The sequence below is a fragment of the Diospyros lotus genome, chromosome 6 (assembly GCF_014633365.1).
Source record: "Diospyros lotus cultivar Yz01 chromosome 6, ASM1463336v1, whole genome shotgun sequence".
In the NCBI taxonomy this organism is placed as follows: Eukaryota; Viridiplantae; Streptophyta; class Magnoliopsida; order Ericales; family Ebenaceae; genus Diospyros; species Diospyros lotus.
The window spans coordinates 35,727,869-35,750,070 of record NC_068343.1 but is presented as its reverse complement, the minus strand read 5'-3'; the positions used below and the strand labels follow the sequence as shown (position 1 = coordinate 35,750,070).

The 22,202-nt window shown below is 39.1% G+C and overlaps 1 protein-coding gene across 1 annotated transcript; it reads right to left on the bottom strand.

Moving 5' to 3' along the window:
* Positions 1 to 20,841: 20,841 nt before the first annotated feature.
* On the bottom strand, positions 20,842 to 22,164 carry LOC127803241 (NAC transcription factor 32-like). The gene is made up of 2 exons (XM_052339335.1): positions 21,585 to 22,164; positions 20,842 to 21,497 (listed from the first exon to the last, which is right to left on the bottom strand). Exons 1-2 carry the CDS (start codon positions 22,068 to 22,070, stop codon positions 21,087 to 21,089), a joined length of 897 nt encoding a protein of 298 aa, XP_052195295.1. The 5' UTR covers positions 22,071 to 22,164; the 3' UTR covers positions 20,842 to 21,086.
* Positions 22,165 to 22,202: the final 38 nt, after the last annotated feature.

Genomic DNA, 22,202 nt, shown 5'->3' with positions numbered 1-22,202 from the left:
CCAACAACCCCAACATGGCTGAGTACTGATTGGAGCAAATAGAGAAGTTGCTTCGACACTTACAGTACAATGACCGAGATGAGGTGAACTGTGCCACCTTTATGTTAGAAGAAGAAGCTGGGACATGGTGGCAGACGACGAAGTGAACTCTGCAACAATCCCATTCAAGGCAAGAATCAGAATCCGATGAGACTCCAGCAACGGTCTGGGAAGCATTTAAGAAAGCCTTCAAAACCAAGTATTTCCCTCTAAGATGGAGGTAAGAAAAGAGTTGGGAATTTATGAACTTGCAGCAAACTGGAGAAATGTCAGCGGCCCGGTACGACACTAAATTTAACCAGCTCATTAAGTACGTGCCAATGTATGACGCCGACGAATGGCAAAAGGCGAAAAAATTCTTGTCCGGACTACGAATAGAACTATAGCAAGCCTTAAGTACTTGGTCTGTTAACTCTTATGAGGAAGCTCTAAACAAAGCTCTAATGACAGAAAGAAATCTCCTGCGAGTGAGATTGGTAAGATCAAAAGAGGCAAAAGGGAGCACAAAGCAGAAGTCTAGAAATAAAAATCCCCATAGCAGCAAGCGATGCCCCGAATGCAAGAAAAATCATCCAGGGAGAAAATGCTTCGCTGGGACGTCTAGATTTTACTCATGTGGAGAGATAGGGCACATACAGAGAAACTGTCCCAAGGGAAAATAAACGCCTCTGGTGAAAGGCCTAATGAAGGGTATGTGCTTCCAATGCGAACAGCCGAGTGTTAGTGTAGGTGCTCTGATACCATTGAAAGTAAAGCAAGATCGCTACAGGGCAAGCAGCGTAGTTCAAAAATTTGAACCTTACCCCGATCCCGGCGATTGGATCAACGTCGAAATCAAACAATCACATACATAATAAAGTAAATCTAACGCGGGTGTGACCCGCGATCCGCATGCGGGCGTGGCTGACCCGCGCGTGGCCTCCTCGCCCCAACGGCCAGCGCAGCCGCTGCCAGCGCGCCAGGCCTGCCCAGGAGCGTCCTGCGGGCCCCATGCCCGCCCCATGTCTGCCCCATGCGTGCTGCTGCTGGCAGCCTGTTTGACAGGCGCGGCCAGCAGCTGGGTGGCCCCCCGGCTGCCTTGGGCCGTGTTTTGGCCTTTCCTCGAGATCCACATGAAGCACCCGGACCGACCCTTTGGTGTCCCAGTGCATTTCGTACCCTCAGGTAGGGCCCAGCTAAATTGTTTGGCTATTTTATTATTTTTATCCGATCCATGAGTGTATGACACCTATAGGCCGTGATTAAAAATAGGCCGAGACTGTTAATTGGGTTATTTATTAATTATTGGGATGCTAATGTATGTTTGACATGCATTGGTTGATCTAAGGATTGTTGAGCCTTGTTAGTTAGACTAATGGATGGAGCCCAAGCCCAACTCAATTAAAACAATTTTGTTTTTCCAAAATTATACAAATTTTCAATTTTTGAAAGCGTTTCATTAAGATTGAAATAGATGCAACAATTAATTAACATAATTGTGAATAAATCAATGTGATTGATTGCATGGGTGTATGGTATGGATCGAGTTGACCATTTATTTAATGTTGGGAATGAATGCTTGTAAATTTGGTTTTTGAAATACGGCCTGCGTGTCCTGCCTCTCTTATACTCCGATGTACATTCTCTTCTCATCTCAATCCCCTCGAATGTAACTCGGGGTTTCTGATTTGTGTAATGTATGTAGAATAGAATAGAGTAATGATAGTTGTAGTTTGTATGAAGAGAAAGATGGAGCCAAATTGAAGACAAGATTCGAAGACCAATGAAGGCTTGAAGAATGTGCTTGAGAAGCAAGTTGTGATTCTTCACCTAGGTTTGACCCGCTAGCTTCCCTTCTATGGCTCGAGGGGGCTAGCCGTAGTTATCCATACCATACACCGGTTTGAGTCATTTATTATGCATGATTAATTTGATTAATTGCATGTGATGAGACCTAAATAAATAAATAATAAATTCCTCATTAATATTAAGCAAACTTGCCTTCCATCATTATGAAGCGTTAGGTTTCTAGTTGGCACTTGATTTGTTGAGTCACTCAAGGTCATGTGTCACCTATGATTCCTATGTTTCATGGGCCATGAGATGTCCCTAAATGATGGGTCCGACTTAACTAGAAATGTGGGGTTTGTTAAGTCACTCAAGGCCTTACTGAGTATAGAGGCAAAGATTGGGAGTCACATAAGATGTGCTTAACAAGGAGTTGTCAACCCAATGAATCTAGGAGTTGCATGGAGATGCAATTGGTAGCAAGTACTTACCTAATCGATCCTAGCACAATTTGTTGAGTCACTCAAGGTTGTGCGAGGGGAGATGGGATCCTAGCCCACTAGGAAATCTTCCAACGGGATTTCCCGAGTTATGTCTTGAGGGTGGCAAACTCGTAGAAAATAGTGGGAGCAATCATAAAATGTTACTTTTTGTAATTTATGATTTCGTAATTAAATATGATTATAACATTTATCTCTATAATTCAGGTTGTTGATCCAGAATGTCTGGAAACGTGTTGATAAGATCGATACTCGATGGCAATAATACCTTCAACGAGACGAATTTCCTCAATTGGGAGATGAATGTGAGGATAGTCCTCACTCATGAGAAGATCCTCTATACGATAGAAACACCTCTTCCTCCCGAACCATCACTTGAGGATGCCGTAGCACATGAGGCCTGGAAGACACACAAGGGTGATATGATCATTGCTCAATGTATCATCCTGGCAGCCATGACCCCAGAACATAGGCATCAGCATAAGGGTTATACTGCCTATGAGATCGTGACTAGGCTCAAGGATCTCTATGAGGAGCGAACTAGGCATGAACATTATGACGTTGCCAAAAAGCTCTTCAGGTGCCGTATGGCTGAGGGATCATCTGTTGAAAAGCATGTCACTGAGATGATAGGCTATATTGACAGATTGTCAGAGCTTGGTGTGGGTATGGATGTAGAACTTACCCTTGATTTTGTGCTACAGTCCCTTCCTGATTGTTATGGACAGTTCATCATGAATTTTAATATAATGAATATGGATAAAACTCTTGGAGAGTTACTGTCCATGTTGCGGGAGGCCGAGCCCGAGATAAACAAGAAGGCCAAGGGAAGTGTTCTCTTAGTTGGAGGTCCCAAGGGGCGCAAGGGCAAGCCTAAGAGTAAGAAAGCCAAACAGAAGAAGAGTTCTTCCACAGTGCCATCTAGAGGAATCCAGAAGACTAAAGCTCGTAAGGGCAAGGAGGATGCGGTCTGTTTCCATTGTAACAAGCCGGGCCATTGGAAACGGAACTGTAAGGAATACCTTGCAGAGGTGCAGAAGAAGAAGAGTTTTACTTCGAGTACTTCAGGTATTTATGTTATTGAAGTTAATTTATCTACTTCTGATCAGTCCACATGGGTATTAGATACTGGATCTGGTGCTCACATTTGCACTTCTGTGCAGGGGCTTAAAGGTACGAGACGATTGACTCCAGGAGAGGTGGACCTACGCGTCGGCAATGGATCAAGAGTTGTTCCATTAGTTGTAGGGACTTTTTCATTGACATTGCCCTCTGGGCTTGTGTTAGATTTACATAACTGTTACTTTATTCCTAATTTGACTAGGAATATTATTTCTATTTCTTGTTTGGACAAAGATGGATTTTCATTTTTATTTAAGAACAATAGTTGTTCATTTTATAAAAATGAGTTGTTTTATGGTAAAGCAACAATATGTAACGGTTTGTATGTTCTTGAAGTTGATACTCCTGTTAATAACATAAATACTAAGCGACTGAAGTCAGGTGATTTAAATAGCACTTATTTATGGCATTGTCGCCTTGGCCATATAAATGAGACTTGCATATCCAATTTGTATAAAAATGGATACCTTAGCATATTTGATTATGAATCATATGGTGCTTGCGAATCTTGTTTACTTGGCAAGATGACTAAGTCTCCTTTTAAAGGAAAGGGAGAGAGGGCCACAGAAGTGCTAGAGCTTGCGTACACTGATGTGTGTGAGCCCATGTCCACCCAGGCTCGAGGTGGGTATGTCTACTTCATAACCTTTACTGATGATAGATCACGTTTTGGTTATGTGTATCTCATGAGACACAAATCTGAAGCTTTTGAAAAGTTCAAGGAATTCAAATTTGAAGTAGAGAAACAAAGCGGAAAAAGTATCAAAGTACTTCGATCAGATTGAGGTGATGAATACTTGAACAGTGAGTTTCTATATCATCTGAAGCAGAATGGGATTCTCTCACAATGGACTCCACCTGGAACACCAAAGATGAATGGTGTGTCTGAAAGGAGGAATAGAACCTTGTTGGACATGGTTCGATCCATGATGAGTCGCACTGAACTCCCCATTTCATTTTGGGGATACGCACTCCTCGCCGCGATCTTTATTTTGAATAGGGTTCCAAGTAAATCAGTTACTCAAACTCCATATGAGATATGGAAAGGAAAGAAGCCAAGTTTATCTTTCCTTAAGATTTGGGGTTGTGAAGCTTATGTCAAGCGTGTTGATAGTAATAAGCTAGAACCCAAATCAATGAGATGTTTGTTTGTGGGATATCCAAAAGAAACAAATGGATATTACTTTTACCACCCACAGGAACAAAAGGTGTTTGTTGCCAAGCATGCGGTATTCCTTGAGAAGGAATTCTTAGATGCTGTGGTTAGTGGGAGGAATATTAAACTCGATGAGATTCGAGGTGATCCACAAATAGATACTCCCCTCCAGGAACTCGAGGAAGATCAGACACAAGATGTTGTGTCAATTCCCCAATCTTCCACATAAGGACTTAGTAGGTCAACGAGAGTTCGTCATGAGCCTGAGAGATATGGATTTCTCATCTCGACACATGGAGATGTGCTTCTGGTTGAGAATGACGAACCAAATACCTATGACGAAGCAATGTCAGACATTGACTCTAGGAAATGGCTTGATGCCATGAAATCCGAAATGGATTCCATGTACACTAACCAAGTATGGACTTTAGTTGATCCACCCGAGGGTATTAGACCCATTGGGTGTAAGTGGGTCTTCAAAAAGAAGACTGACATGGAAGGTAATGTACAGACGTACAAAGCCAGGCTCGTGGCCAAAGGTTTCAGTCAAAGACAAGGAGTTGACTATGACGAAACCTTCTCGTCTGTAGCAATGATAAAATCCATTCGGATTCTGCTTGCAATAGTTGCCTATCATGACTATGAGATTTGGCAGATGGATGTCAAAATAGCTTTCCTCAATGGAAACCTGATTGAGGATGTGTATATGACACAACCCGATGGTTTTGTCATCCAAGAACACGCAAATAAGATTTGTAAGTTACAAAGGGCCATTTATGGTCTAAAGCAAGCATCCCAGAGTTGGAATCAACATTTTGATGAAACAATCAAAGAGTTTGATTTTTCACAAAACGAAGATGATCCTTGTGTTTACAAGAAGATTAGTGGGAGCGCGGTGGTCTTTTTAGTCCTCTATGTAGACAATATATTGCTCATAGGGAATGATGTTCCCATGTTGCAATCAGTTAAAAAATGGCTTTCAGAAAATTTCTCCATGAAGGATTTGGGAGAAGCAACCTATATTATGGGAATAAGGATCTATAGAGATAGATCCAGGAGGTTGCTAGGACTCTCCCAAAGCGCATACATTGATAAGGTACTAAAGAGGTTTAGCATGGAAGATTCTAAGAGGGGGAATCTTCCCATGTCACATGGAATACATCTTTCCAAGGCTATGTATCCGAAGACACAAGATGAAAGAGATAGAATGAGTCGAGCACCATATGCCTCAGCCATTGGCTCGATCATGTATGCCATGTTATGTACGAGGCTTGATATCGCATATGCTTTGAGCATATGTAGTAGATATCAAGCTGATCCAGGTGAGAAACACTGGATTGCAGTGAAGAACATCCTTAAGTACTTGAGAAAGACTAAAGAGATGTTCTTGGTATATGGAGAAGGAGAGCTTACCGTGAAGGGGTTCACGGATGCCAGTTTTCAGTCCGACCATGATGATTTTAAATCACAGTCGGGATTCATATTTTGCCTGAACGGCGGGGCCGTTTGTTGGAAGAGTTCCAAATAAGAGACAGTTGCAGATTCAACAACCAAAGCCGAGTACATAGCAGCTGCCGAAGCAGCTAAGGAGGTTGTATGGATCCGTAAGTTCATTGGTGAACTTAGAGTGGTGCCCAGCATTGTTGATCCAATAACAGTGTATTGTGACAACAATGGAGCCATCGCGCAAGCGAATGAACCACAGTCTCATCAACGGACCAGACATGTATTGCGGCGTTACCATCTGATAAGAGAAGTTATCAACCGGGGTGACATGCGTATAGATAAAGTACCGACAGACGACAATGTCGCAGATCCCTTAACTAAAGCTCTGTCCCAAGAGAAACATGAAAGTCATGTTCGATCATCAGGTATGAGATACATGAGTGATTGGCTCTAGTGCAAGTGGGAGATTGTTAGTGTAGGTGCTCTAGACCCAATCAGATTGGGAAAATTGTACATTGACATTTGTAATCATATTTCATATTGAATAAAGAGTTATTTAATTCTACAATAAGTCGTTCTATTAGTTTCTTGTTATTAATGTAATGATCGGATGAAACTAGATAGAAGTCCATATGATGTATATTGTGATTAATCTATAAAGATGTGAGATGATGCATCACAGTTTCTCGACATCATTAAATGTCCCAAGTTGTAGAAATGTCAAGAATAGACATTGACAATTGCGGTAAGACTTGTATGTGCTATGTTTTTGCTATGTGATAGCAATGGGGGTCTCACACCCATAGACATGGGGATGCCTAAACATGTACATAGGTGACTAATGTTGGAGAACGTGTCACTAGACATGACTCGCCATGAGAATCTATTTTGGTTATATGTTGATGGAATTCTCATACGAGATGGGTGTAACTAATCCTCGGACCTGAGGTTGTCACGGTCATCTCATTAGAAGACCGATATGCTTTGACATCATTTCGATGGGCCTAGATAAAGGCTTCACGTGGGCGATCATTGGGCATATCGTGAGGCTTATGGAGATGGGTGCATAACCAAGATAGGACTCGTCTATCCCTTGATAGAGGATGATGTATCTAAGGCGCCGTCGGTAGATATTCACTTTAAATCCATGGCCATGGTGAAAGAGATCAATAAGGGGTTATTGATTCACTTTCTATTAAGTGAAGATATCCAGATAACCGAAGAAAGACTTATGTGATCACAATCAAGCAACATATTACCAACTTGAGATCACATAGGATATATTGACGAGAGGATCGAATTACACGATAACGATGCTCGTGAAAGGTTATTTGCGGATTATGAATCCTTCTAAATAATTGGGTAGGCATGATGCCTTACTAAAGGCCAATCTTATCTTATGTGTTCGTACCGACACATTGCCAACATATTCGGGAGCCTAATGAATCATACGCAATAGGCACGGTCCCTGGTTTAAACCAGGAAAGCGGACGTATGGTTAAGTGGGACACTTCGGTAAGAAGTTGTGCCGTCGTAGGTTCTCACGGGAAAAGAACAAACAGACGTAATGACGTCGATGTGACGAGGGGTCGTGATAAAGGAAAGAGTTTCCTAAAATAATAATTGATTAAATTAGAAAAAAGTTTCTAATTTAATGATTAAATTAGAAAGAAGTTTCTAATTTAATAATTTAGGCTTAATTTAATACTTGGGCTAAATAAAGTATTTGGGCCAAATATTAAATTAAATTAAATTAAATATTTGGGCTAAATTAGATTTGGGTCAAATATCAAATAAAAAATATTATATTTGGGTTAAATTAAATTTGGGCCAAATATTAAATATTAAATATTTGGGCTTGAATTAGATTTGGGCCAAATATTTTATAAATGGATTTGAGCCACTTTAATTTCTAGTTGGACTAGGATTAATGGGCTAGCCCAATCCATGTCCATTAGGGTTTGGGAAACTCTAGGAGGTTGCTTCTATATAAATAGTCCTTTATGGGATGACCAAATTAAGCCTATTATTTTGTTGGTTTTCAAGAGTTGAAAATCGATTCTTTTCCCGTCCATTCATAAGCCTTGTTAGGAGAAGGAGCTAGCACTCCTATTCCGCTCTCCTCGCCAACGGACGCGTGCCGCATATCACAAGTTAGAGGTCGGACACTTGGACGGCTTGAATCCGCAAACGACTTAAAAATCTAAAGGTTAGATTTACTTTATTATGTATGTGATTGTTTGATTTCGACGTTGATCCAATCGCCGGGATCGGGGTAAGGTTCAAATTTTTGAACTACGCTGCTTGCCCTGTAGCGATCTTGCTTTACTTTTACCGAGACACTTCGCGAAAGACTGCCCAAAGAGGATGAAGATCGGGTAAGCAAACATGCCAACTGAAAAGGTGGGAGAGGTTCGTGGGACTTGTCAGGGATGTGTCTACAACCTAGTAAAAGAAGATGTGGGGTCAGATCTAGCAGTCATTCAAGGTATGCTTTTGGAAACCCCTGTGCATACATTGATAGACCCTAGGTCAACACGTTCATTCATGTCACATGCATTGGCTGGGAGTTTGAGATTAGAAACCAAACCTATGGAACTCTCGATAATAATTACAACACCAATGGGTAAAAGTACGAAGTCCTCAGAAATAATAGAAGAATGCAAAATTAAACTAAGTAATGTACGATTTCGGGTTGATCTAATTTTGCTAGGAGTATATGACTTTGAAATAATCTTGGGGATGGATTTTTTTGTCCAAGAACGATGCCAATATAGATTGTCGAAGAAAAATAATTAGCATAAGGAAACCCGAAGGAGGGTGGGTTAAATTTTGGGGGCAAGGTGACCCCAAGGTTAGAAAAATGATTTTGATCGTGAAGGCAGTAAAGTTGATAAACTAAAGGGCTCATGGATATGTAACCTATGCTCAATTGGAAAAGGAAGAATTACCAAAGCTCAATGAGGGGCGAGTAGTACAAGAATATGAGGACGTGTTTCTAGAAGAATTATTAGGACTACCTCCACCTCGAGAAATCGAGTTCTCGATTGAACTAGTACTAGGGACCCAACCAATATCAATTCCACCGTACCGAATGGCTCCGGTAATGTAACGACCCACTCCCACTTACGAGTGCCACTGGTGAATAATCGGTCGGATTACTCACACGAAAAACCAACAACTGAAGGGTTGGACTACGTTTTAATAGAAAACGCCCTAGGTGGGAACTAGGCTTCGTCCTTCCCTTCACTCCACTCAGGGAATCTGTCCCAAACACAAATAAGAAACACAGCGGAACGGGACCTGAATCGAGTGAGCTTCACCTTTCTCTTGCTCGCCTCACAGCAAGCCAAAGGTGACCCAGGTACAAAACTAGCCCATCAAAAATCCACTAAGTACTGGGATTTATGAGAACATACCTTTTTAATCCTTACCTGATCTGAAACTCGAACCCACCAACTAAAGCTATACACATCAAGCAATCTCACAATCATCCATCACCCTATGATAGTTACAACAACTAGATACCAACCCTAGCCCAATAAGATATTCATTCACACACAAGGGTATATACACATACCACCACATAAATACATATAGGAGATAATACAATACACAAACTCGGGCAACACTGTTAGTTGCCACAACAGCCTCCCGGCACCATCCCTACTTGCATCTGGACTTGCACATCTACAACATGAGGTAAAACCTCATGAGTCATAAAGACTCAGTAAGGGTGCAATGCATGAGTAAATTAAGCATGAAAGAGCATGTAATGCAAAAATACAATGCAAAACGAGTAGTCTTTCATGCCCTCATAACCTCCATAGGTTAAGGCATCGACCAACCCTTCCCACAACACTAGTCCTCCATATGGCTATAAGTACATTAAAACTCATACTAGGCAAGTGTTACCACTACATGCAACTCATAAAGACAACCATTTACAAATGCATGCAAGACCACCACCCTTGGGCTCATCCCTTACCTAGCTCGAAACTTCATCTCTACCTCGGCATGAACTTCGACCTGAGTCTCGAACTCGTTTAGGACCACCGCCTCCCTAGTCAACCCTAGATGCAACCACATAAAACCCAACTCCATTAACATCAGACATTAAACCAATGCCCTCAACTTCGCTATACACCGTAAAACCATCCATCAACAAATTTCCAAACAACCTCGACCCAGGGTTTAATCCAACAAATAATTATTCTACATTAACTCGCTTAATGCAAATAATTTGGGAAGAAAAATATTAATTTACCTCGACTCATCTAGGGAGAAAATCGGCCAAACGCCCACACTGACCTTGTCTCCCGAGCAGCCACTTGTGCCCAAAATCCCATTTTCGAGCCTTCGACAAACTCGTCGAGCCCCAAATTAATTTCAGGAATTTTTCAACTATTTTTCCTTTTTTTTTTTTCCCTTTTTCAGATTTTCTTTAAATTTTATTTTATTTTATTCTTTATTTTTTCTCCTTCTCCACTGCTCTTATTTTCCTTCTCTTCTTCCCGCGTAGCTTCTTCTTCTTTTGATCTTCACTGCACATGCCCACTAGTTGCGCACGCTGACACCGATCCGCTCGCCTTCATCAATCGCTCCTTGACGCCACGTGACCGCCAGCCACTGTCGCCTCAAGTGCAACCCATCGCAGCCTAGCCTTCCACGTGCAACAGTTGTCACTGTCGCTTCAGCCATCATCGTCAATCACTAGCTTTCAGCGCCGCCGTTGCAAGCGCCGTCAGTCGCCCTTCACGCCACCGCAGCCCGCGTGCACAGCCCCAGTCGGCCACCCCTTGTTGCTGCTGTGCTTCAATGGTCTGCCATGACAGCTACTACCATGGCCAATCTTCCCTCTCTCTCACATTGCTCTCTCTTTCTCGATCTCACTTCTCCCTTTCACGAACTCTCTGCCTCTCTCTCTCTCTCCTTCATTCTCTCGGCCAAAATACCCCCAAATGAGATTCAAATTTCAAATTAAGTTTGGCCACACTGTTGAATGCTTACTCCCTAAGCTCATGCACGTGTATATATATATATATATAATACACAAATTACATATTAATCCCCTAGTTTCTCCATAATTACACTTAAAAATGTCCTTAATTTCACCTAGGAATTTTATTAATTGCTATTTGACCCTCCAAAGCCTTAAATTAATACCATCAAGTCCTTAAACTCTTGATTTTTTGAAAATTAATTATCGAGAATTACTCGATAAAATTGCTTTCGTCCCGGTGCCTGGACGGGACCTTTATTCTGCTCAGAAACACTTCAGGGCTGCCTTATTCGTAAATCCAAACCATTCCTAGGATCCCCTTAGCTTCCTGGAGGTCCTCTACTACCATTCGGCACTAACATCCATTCGGGCTTATATAGAAATTATTTTGGAAATTATTCTCAGTTGGACTACTAATAGCGTCATCAGCCTCACCTCAAGACGCTCACCAATCACATGATCTCTTCCCTAGACACCCAAGTCCCAGGGCACTCCCTGCCGTCACTTCGGTAATTTTTTATTAAATAAATTCTCGAAAGCGACCATTAGGCTTCTCGAACCACCCAATGTCCCTTCAAATAATCAAAATTCATTTATTTTTCGATACCATGCAATACGGGGTATTACAGGTAGAGATGAAGGAATTGAATAGTCAACTTCAGGAACTGACCGACAAGTACATCACCATGGGGCATGTCAATATTGTTTGTAAAGAAGAAAGATGGTAGTCTGAGGATATACATTGACTACTATCAATTAAACAAGGTCACGGTGAAGTATAAGTACCCGCTCCCGAGAATTGATGAGTTGTCTGATCAGCTGAAAGGGGTAAAGGTATTCTCAAAAATTGATTTAAGATTCGGATACTATTAGTTGAGAATCAAGACGAATGATGTTCCAAATGTGGCATTTCGATCAAGGTATAGCCATTTTGAGTATTTGGTAATGTCGTTTGGGCTAACGAACCCTCCAGCAGCATTTATGGACCTCATGAATACGGTGTTTAGACCCTACTTAGATCGATTCGTTTATCATATTTATAGATGATATATTGGTGTATTCCTTGAATGAGAGTGAGCATGAAAAGCACTTAAGAATAGTGCTAGAAACTCTCAAGAAACATCAATTGTATGTTAATTTCTCAAAATACGAGTTCTGGCTATCCCAAGTTGCGTTCTTGGGTCATGTGATATAGACTGAAGGAATCTCGGTAGATCCAGCCAAGATTGAGGTTATTCAGGGATGGAAGCAACCAATGTGCGTAACTGAGGTGTGAAGCTTTTTGGGATTAGTAGGCTATTATCGAAGATTCGTAGAAGGGTTTTCAAAGATAGCCGCACCTATGACGAAGCTCATACGGAAAGAGGTTAAGTTCGAATGCACTGCCAAGTGCGAGGAAAGCTTTCAGGACCTCAAGGGCAAGCTGACCTCAGCACCTGTTTTGGTAATGCCTAGTGAGCCAGGTAGGTATGTTGTCTACATAAATGCCTCAAAGATAAGCTTGGATTTTGTATTAATCCAACATGGTCGAGTGATCGCATATGCGTCACGACAGTTGAAGAGGCAAGAGGTAAACTACCCGACTCATGATTTGGAATTAGCCGCTATGATATATGCTCTAAACTTATGGACGCACTACCTGTATGGTGAAACCTTCGAGGTATTCACAGACCACAAGAGCCTAAAGTATGTGTTCTCACAAAAGAAGATGAACCTTAGGCAGTGACGATGAATGGAGTTTCTTAAGGACTATGACTGCACCATTCAATATCACCCGGGATGTGCCAATGTGGTGGATGATGCCTTGAGTAGGAGTGTGCCTACTTTTATGGCATGACTGATAGGCCGTGAATGTAGTACCGAATGAATCATCCATCCTTATTCCTGGCATGGTAGTTCAATTGAATTTGGTGAACGAAGTACGAGAGGCATACATGGATGATAAACGAATACATCTATGGATAGATGAGTATGGTTAACCTAAGAAATATGATTTTGAGATACATGATGGTATACTCAGATTTCGGGGAAGAATATACGTGCCAAACCAAAAGGACTTGAGGTAAAGGATTTTGAATAAAGCCTACAGGACTCGATATATAGTGCACTCGAGAGCCATGAAGATGTATATAGAGACCTTTGGGAAGTCTACTAGTGGCCGAGGATGATGGCAAGTGTGGCAAGAAAGGTAGCTCAGTGCAACACATGCTAGAAAGTAAAGATCGAGCACTAAAAACCAGCAGGGCTAATGAAACCCTTAGACATTCCAGAATGGAAATGGGAGCATGTCACAATGGATTTTTTAACAGGATTTCCTATGAGTCGTAAAGGCAATGATTCGATTTGGGTCATCATAGATAGGCTAACAAAGGCAGCACACTTTCTTCCTACATGGATGGATAGGCCAGTTCAAAAATTATTGAACAGTATATTGGAGAAATAATCAAACTTCATGGCATGCCAGTGAGCATAGTCTCTGATCGGGATCCGAGTTTTACCTCGAGCTTTTGGGGAAGCTTACAAGAGTGCATGGGAACGCAACTGAATCTTAGTATGGCTTATCACCCATAGACCGGTGGACAGTCTGAAAGGACCATTCAAATGCTAAAAGATATGTTAAGGTCATGTGCCCTAGACTTCGAGGGAAATTGGGAAGAACACCTGCCGTTGGTAGAATTTTCTTACAATAACAGTTACCACAATAGCATTGGAATGGCACCGTATGAGACTCTATATGGGAGGAAATGTTGCTCACCTATCTGTTGGACTGAGGTAGGAGAAAGGAAAATATTGGGTCCTGAGCTAGTGCAGCAAACAAAAGAAAAGATCCAGCAGATTTAAGAGAGAATTCGAACCGTTCAAAGTCGACAAAAGTCTTATGTGGACAAAAGAAGACAGGATTTGGAATTTGAGGTGGGAGATCATGTGTACCTAAAGGTATCACCTCAGCATTTGGCAACTCAAGGAAAGAAGAAAGGTAAGTTGAGACCTCAGTTTTTAGGACCCTATCTAGTAACATATACCGAGTTGGAACATTGGCTTATTGCTTAGAACTTACTTCTAACTTGTCCAACATCCATGATGTTTTTCATGTATCCTAACTTTGAAAACATATACCGGACCTGGCTCACGAAATTCGGGTAGAAATGATCTAACTAAGAGACAATTTGACTTATCTAGAGTCACCCGAATGGATCTCGGATCGTCGCAACCAATCTTTGAGGAATAAAATCATTCCATTAATAAAGATTCAATGGAAAAATCACACTGAGGAAGAAGTTATGTGGGAGCTCGAGGATACAATTAGGAGAAAATATCCCCAATTGTTCGAGGAAATGGAAATAGAATAACAAATTTTTGTGGTTTTCTAAGAAGTGTTATAAAAAAATTTGTGAAATAAAAAGATGATTATAAATAGTATATTTATTTTTGAAATGATATAGACTATTCTTGGTATATGTGACCGTTGGTAAAGAGCTATAATAGGAAATTCTGTGAAAGACACGGCGTGTCGAGTCGGCATTGCTCGTATAATGGTACGAATTTGGATAATTACTAAGAAGATTAATGATAAATGTATGGCTGAGGTATTAAGATCATTGCAATTGCAAGTTGTTCGTCAAATATTGGTAATTTGGTTGGGGAAAAGCAAAAATTTTGAGGACGAAATTCTCTTAAGGGGGAGAAAATGTAATACCCGTAAACTTTTGGTTGCTTTTGGAATAGGTATTGGGAAGAAAATGCGAAATTTCAAAGGAATCGGTATCAGAATAACCTAAGAAAATGACCAAATCAGCTGGAGAGGATGCCCGGGAACTTAGATACCTAAAGAAATAGGTATGCCACTAACACTCATCTCAAGACATGATTTTTAGCGTTAAAGAAAATCGGATTAGAGACAGTTTTTGGTACAGTTTTGAATCAAGCTAAAAAATTGAATTATTGTAAAGGGCTTTTGAAAAGTCAACAAAACCATTAAAAGAGTCAAATTTTGAATGAGAAACAACCCTTAGGTGCTTTTGGGATGAAACAACAGGGTTTCACAATCAAAGCATAATTTTGAGCTAACATGTAAATTTTGAAATTTCTCGAGGGAGGTCGAAATGACATTATTTCTAAATTTTCGGGGGTCAAATGAGAAGTTTAAAACATGAGGGTCACAATAGAAATTTTGGAAAGCTCAGGGACTTTGTGGAGAGGGTTGAAATGGAATTTTTAAACTTGAGAAGGGCAAAAGTGAAATTTTTGCAAAAGCTTGGACAACCATAGCTGACCAAGCAAGCTGCTAGCCATCCTCGATTTCGGCCAAGATTGGCCGAGGGAGTGGGCTAAAGGGCCTTAGGGCTAGGTCTAGGCCTTTCCTTGGCCAACAAATCGGTCGTGTCGACAAAAAACATGGCCCGAAATTCGGCCGAAAAGTGGCTAGAATTTTGGGCCACTATAATCGAATTTTGGGGACTTGGATCGAGGTTTTTGGACCGATCTAAGGCAAGGGGAGGCATTTATGGCCATGGGTTAAACGAGATTGGACGTGCAGGGGCTTAGTTTCGAGTATAAATAGAAGTTATGGGTTGGCCGAATTCATCAAAAATTAATGTCATGAATCCGCATGTTTGAGAAAAATTTGAGGGAAAAGGATAATTGGATTTTGTTCCTCATGTCTCGGGGATCATTTCTGGAATGTTTGGTGAGATTTCGTGTTCATTTGAGCGGCTTTTAAGAGTTTGCCAGAAAATCGGGTCGTCGTTGGAGCCAGACTGTAATTGGCCGATTTAAGATACTTTCGATTGGTTTTTCGAGTATCCAAGGGCACCACTGTAATCGGCTTGAGGAGATCTTCTAGGAGGTGAGTTTGGATCGAGCATTGGAGAAAATTGCAGATTGCTGTCGCTAGAGAAAACGACCGGAGAAGGTGAGAAAAATAGAAAAAAATAAAAATAAAAATAAAAACAAATAGGAACAAATACTGGAAAATTCCCAAAAAATTCCATAAAATCTATAAAACTATTTTGAGAATTATTATGGAGAAAAGTTTGGGAAATTATTTAAGAAATATTTATTTTTTAATTTTTGAAAAAAATAAATTATGGAAATTAGAAAAAATAGGAGAAAAATCTGAAAAAAATTCCTATAAAATTCCATAAAATTGAGAATATTGTTTTATGAATTATTTTGGAGAAAAAAATTGAGAAAAGACTGGAGGAAATATTTTTTGTGCAATTTCGAAGAAAACAAGGTTTATGAAAAATAGAGAAAATAGGAAAAAAATAGAGAAAATTGTGAAAAAAAATTAGGAAAAATCAGAATATTGATTTTCTTTTGAAAAAATTGGCCAGGAGGTGATTCGGCCAAGAATTTTGAGGTTTTGCATACTTTTAAGGCTGACACACATTTCGAGGCATGAATCAAATTTATGTTCAAGGTGAATGGTTTTATCCCAAAGACTTATATATGACGTGATTTTCCTTTACTATGCATGTTATTCCCAAAAATTACTAAGCATTAAGAAATTTGCAAACATATTGTCATATTCGTACATATACTTTTGCATCGATAAATGTGACTCATCTCATGGCATGACATTGTTAACATATTGATACTTGTGCATAGGATGGGATATTGTCGCCCTGATAGTATAGCCGTAATTCCCCAATGGTATATGCTAGAACAACATTAAGAGTACCCCGTAAGCAGGTCAGTGCTACTGCCTAGGGTTTCGTGCCAAACTCGTTTGCCAGGAAAATTACACTAGGGTATCTGTTATGTGAGTCCATGTACCATACATATATGTTATTTTAACTCTCTCTTAGAAGATTCATCTTTTAATGTTGGACATTTGGCCCTAGAATATTTCACGTTTCAGCCGAGATGAGCAGCCGGAAAGGGAAGGGAGTAATCAAGGCATGAGTATGATGGAAGTTTTTGTGGGTCCTATACCAAGGCTAGGGCCAGTATTTCAATTAGTTTTAACTGTTATTGTAAGATTATGTTAGACGAAGTGATGTGAATGTATGAATCTTTTATGTATTAATTTGTGAGATCTTTAGGTTCCGATTCTACTTCCGTTTATGATTAAGTTTATTGTTCCCTAATTCCATTTCGGGAATCTTATATGATTATGTTGGGGATTTTAGTATGATTCAAATATGTATGGAAAAAAAAATCCTAGCATAAAATACAACACCCTGAAGATGCGGGGTATTACAAATGAGGTCCACTACAAGGCAAGGTTCATGGCTAAAGGTTACGCTCAAACGGAGGGCATTGATTATAATTAAGTTTTTTCTCTAGTTGTGAAGCATTCCTTCATTAGAATTTTGTTGGCATTGGCATTGTAATTGAATTTGGAACTAGTTCAAATGGATGTGAAAAACGCATTTCTACACGGTAATTTGGAAAAGGAAATCTATATGACTTAGCTAGAAAGATTCAAGGTTGCAGGTAAAGAAAATTGGGTTTGTAAACAGAACAAATCGTTGTACGGATTGTAGTAATCTCTGAGATAATGGTACAAGTGATTTGACAAGTTTATGTTGAGGCAGAGGTACACAAAAAACAAATATAACCATTGTGTATTTATGCAAGCTACAAGATGCATCTTTCATCAATCTTCTCATATATGTTGATGATATGTTGATAGCTTCCACTACAAGAAAAATGACATTTAGCGACGGAAAAATCCGTTGCTAAAACATCAAATTCCATCGCTAAGAAATTTAGCAATGGGCATCTTCCCATCACTAAAAGTGGCGTCGCTAAATTTTAACGACGGAATCAGCGATGTAAATTTCTATCGCTGATTAAAAAAATAAAAAATAAAAAATTATTTTAGCGACGGAAAGTTTCGTCGCTAAATAACGACGAAACTTTCCATCGCTAATACATAATAAAAAATTAAATATTAAATTAAGTTTGAATCAGCGACGAAAATAGTTCCGTCGTTAACTTTTATTTTAAAAGAAATAATAATTAATTCCATGGACAAACACGTATGCGTGCCTCTACACGCCAAGAGGCACCCCCTTAAGCCACCACGTGTACACTAGAATTAATCCCCCAACACAACCTCATTTTTCCCTTCCTTGGTTTCAATCACAGGTCCCTCGCGTGAGCGTGCACACGGGTGACCGTCTAAGCTGCAAGCCATCTCATTATATAAATTGCACATATTAATTATATACTAAATTTAGCTGCAGTCATTTTAATTTTATTTTAAATCTTTTAAATTCATAAATTAATACTTAAAAAAATAAATATTGTAAATTTTTAAGTCAACTAATGTACCACTTAAATGTTGTAACTAATTAATCTCTTAAATATTTAAATTTTATTTGATTAAAAATTAGTTTAATACATTTTTGCTCATATAAATTTACAATATCATATCAATTTACATATTTTGGTTTGTAAATAAAATACATAAAATATGCATTTAATACTAAAAATTTTTATTTTTATTTAAAATTTTTAATTATTTAGCAAACGAGGTACACCCATTGCGAATAAAATTTAATTTTTAATTATTAATTATATATTTAATTTAATTTCAAATTCTTTATTATTTAGCGACAGAATATTCCGTCACTAAATAATATTAATTTAATTAAATATTAAATTAAAATTTAGAGATGAAAAATAAAAAATAAATTAAATAAAAATATAAAATTTAGCAACGGGATCACACCCGTCGCTAAAAAATAAAAAATAAAAAAAATAAAATCCAAAATTTAGCGACAGGGAAATAAAAATGCAAAATTTAGCGACAGGGCAACCGCCGTTGCTAAAAATAAAAATAAATAAAAAAAACAAAATTTACCGAAGGGTCACACCCATCGCTAAAAAATAAAAAAATAAAAATCTAAAATTTAGCGATGGGGCAACACCTGTCACTAAAAAATAAAAAATATTAAATAAAAATGCAAAATTTAGCGACGAGGTAACCGTCGTCGCTAAAAAATAAAAAATAATAAAATAAATAAAAAATAAAAAATTTAGCGACGGGCAACCCTTATCGCTAAAAAATAAAAAATAAATTAAATAAAAATACAAAATTTAGCGACGGGTTGCCCTGTCGCTAAAAAATAAAAAATAAATTAATTTTTTTTAATTATTTAGCGACAAAATATTCCGTCGCTAAATTTAAAAAATATAAAAAATTTGGCGACGAAAAATTCCGTCGCAAATCCGAATTTCCGTCTCTAATTAGCGACGGAATTTTTTCGTCCCTAAATCCGTCACTAAATTACGGATTTTTTGTAGTGTTCAAAAAATACTGAAGAAATTGAAAAATTGAAAGCTCGGCTAAATAAGAAATTCAAAATGAAAGATTTGGGTAAAACCAAGAAGATTCTTTGGATGGAAAGAGTAAAAAATGAAAGCTTTGTTGACTCAAAAAACATAGCTAAAGAAAGTACTATAACTTTTTGGTATGAATGAAAAATCAAAATTTGTGAGTACTCTGTTAGTTTTCATTTCAACCTTAGTGCATATTTATCTCCAAAAAGTGATGTGGAATGGGAGTATCTGTCAAAAAGTTTCATATACAAATGTTGTTGATAACTTAATGTATGTTATGGTGTGTACAAAGCCTGATGTTTCACTGATAGTTGGAATTGTTAGCATGTATATGCATGATCCTAGAAAGGAACATTGGCAAGTAGTGAAATGGATTCTGCAATATATTCTAAACAATGTAAATGTTGGTTTAGTGTTTGAACGGGATGAGAAAGTGGGTAAATACATAGTTGATTATTGTGATTCAGACTATGCAGTGATATGGATAAACGCCGATCTACGACTAGTTATGTTTTCACTTTAGCAAAGGCACCAATCAGTTGTAAGTATATCTTATAGTTTACATTTGTTCTATCTACAACAGAAACAGATTACATGGCAGTTACAGAGGCTGTAAAGGAAGCAACTTGGCTTTATGGGTTGCTCGATGAATTGGGAGTTGGTCAAAAGTACATCAAGATACGTTATAATAGTCAAAATGTTATTCACTTAGCAAAGAACCAAGTTTATCAGGCAAAGATGAAACATATCGACTTAAAATATCACTTTGTATGGAAAATTCTGGAAGAATGTGAAATACAAATTCAAAAGATTTGAACCACTGAAAATTCTATTGATATGATGACTAAAGTAGTGACAGCAATCAAGTTCTAACATTGTTTAGACTTGATTAATATTCTTAATATTTGAAATTGGCGCTACAAAGCGCAATTGAAGATACTACTGATAATAACTTTGTTGGTGAGAATTTTGTTAATAGAGGAATTTGGTTGAGATTTAAGAAATTTCCCAAGGTGGAGATTTGTTAACTTTATAGCTCTTCCAATCCCACATCAGTGGTTGTGGGTGTGAGAGGGTTTCTTTTTACTACGAAATGAGCCCTCCCCCTCATGTAAATCATCCCAACAATTTTTATTCTCCTTTCTTATTTGTATTTCTCTTTTTGAAAAATAGTAAAGTATTTTGATTGTGTCCAAGGACGTAGGCAAAATTGGCTTAATCAGGATAAAATTTTGGTGTTCTATTTATTGCTATATTCAATTTTTTTTATCAGGTATATTTATAGTGGAATTAATGATATATTGTGCTATTAAGTGCATATCTAAACAAAATCTATTTTAGGAGTCTGAGTTTTAAATGAGATCACTTGTGACTCCTCCAGTCTTTTTTATAATTTTTAGTACAATTGTTCATGTACTATTCATCTATATGGTATTATTTATCTATACAATACTATTCACGATAAAATTGAATTCGGAGAAAATAGCCTGATTTTCCCATGAGACGCCATCCCCTTTGAAAAATGAAATTTCTATCATTATGTACATTATACATTCCAACAAAGAAAATTACAAGAATGGGCTCCAAGCACTAATGCATGCATGTGTCTTACGACAACTTAACCAACCTAATGACAAATAAGGAAGAAAAAAACACATCGAATAATGGAATGTCTACTCTATATATGATGATCGATCGATGTATCGTATCTACGGCTCTTTGTTTTTGTTTTTTTTTTTTGAAACCATGGGCTGGCTAGCTATAAGAGTGGCTTGGGCGGCTTGTACATGAATATGTCATGCAATGGGGAAGGCTGAGCCTGAGCCTGAGCCTGAGCCTGAGCCTGAACCTGATGAGATGCAACAGGAAAGTCTTGGCGAAAGGTGGTATCCGTGTAATAACACTGAAAATTGAGGGCTTTCTCCAAGTCATCAACGTTCCACATCCATAGCCCGCTCTGAACCTCTTTCTCCGGCACAGGATTAGACTCGCCGACGTCGGAGCCACTCGAATGTGAGTCCGCCACCGAGGTCAACTCAGAATGATGCGCCAAATCCTTCACCGCCGGCGGCATTGCCCCAAGCTTTGGCTGATCCACTCCAGCAACCCCACAATAATTCTCCATATTACCCCTTTTGTTGTATATACGACATAGCACCCAATCGTCAAGCTATAATTCAACAAAACCCCGATCATATATGGTTTTACAGAGAGAAGAGAAGAGAAGAGAAAAGAAGATAATGACACAATTAGTTACCCTTAATTTTTTTCCGTTGGCGGCGGATCGGTCGACGTTTGCCAAGCGGTACTCGTGCATAATCCAATTGGTCTTGCGGCCAGTGGGGGCTTTTCCGGCGTAGAAAACGAGTGCCTTCTTGATCCCAGAGGGCTTCGGCCGACCGATTTGCTTGTCAGTGCCGGTGGCCTTCCAGTACCCTGTTCCCGCCGCCCTGTTCGGTCTTGAACCGTTTGGGTACTTGCGGTCTCTGGGCGAGAAAAAATACCACTCCTTTTCACCATAAAGAGCCATAGCAGGTAACTCCCATGGATGAAACTTGTAGAGCTCAATCTCGGCAATGATGGGGATGGCGAAGGGCAGTCCGGCGCATTTCCGGCATAAATAGTGGATGACGAGCTCCTCGTCCGTCGGATGGAATCGGAATCCCGGCGGCAGCTCCAGCTCATCACTGCCGCCGCTGCTGCTACGTATACTATTGTTACTCGTACTCATCATCATCATCATCTCTCTCTCTCGCTCTCTGGATCAATGACCAGATTCACCACCACCAGAAGAAGAAGGATTGCCAAATTAAGGCTGAACTGAATAAGCAAATGACCATCTTCGTTGTATATATACTCTTTCCATTTAAACGTG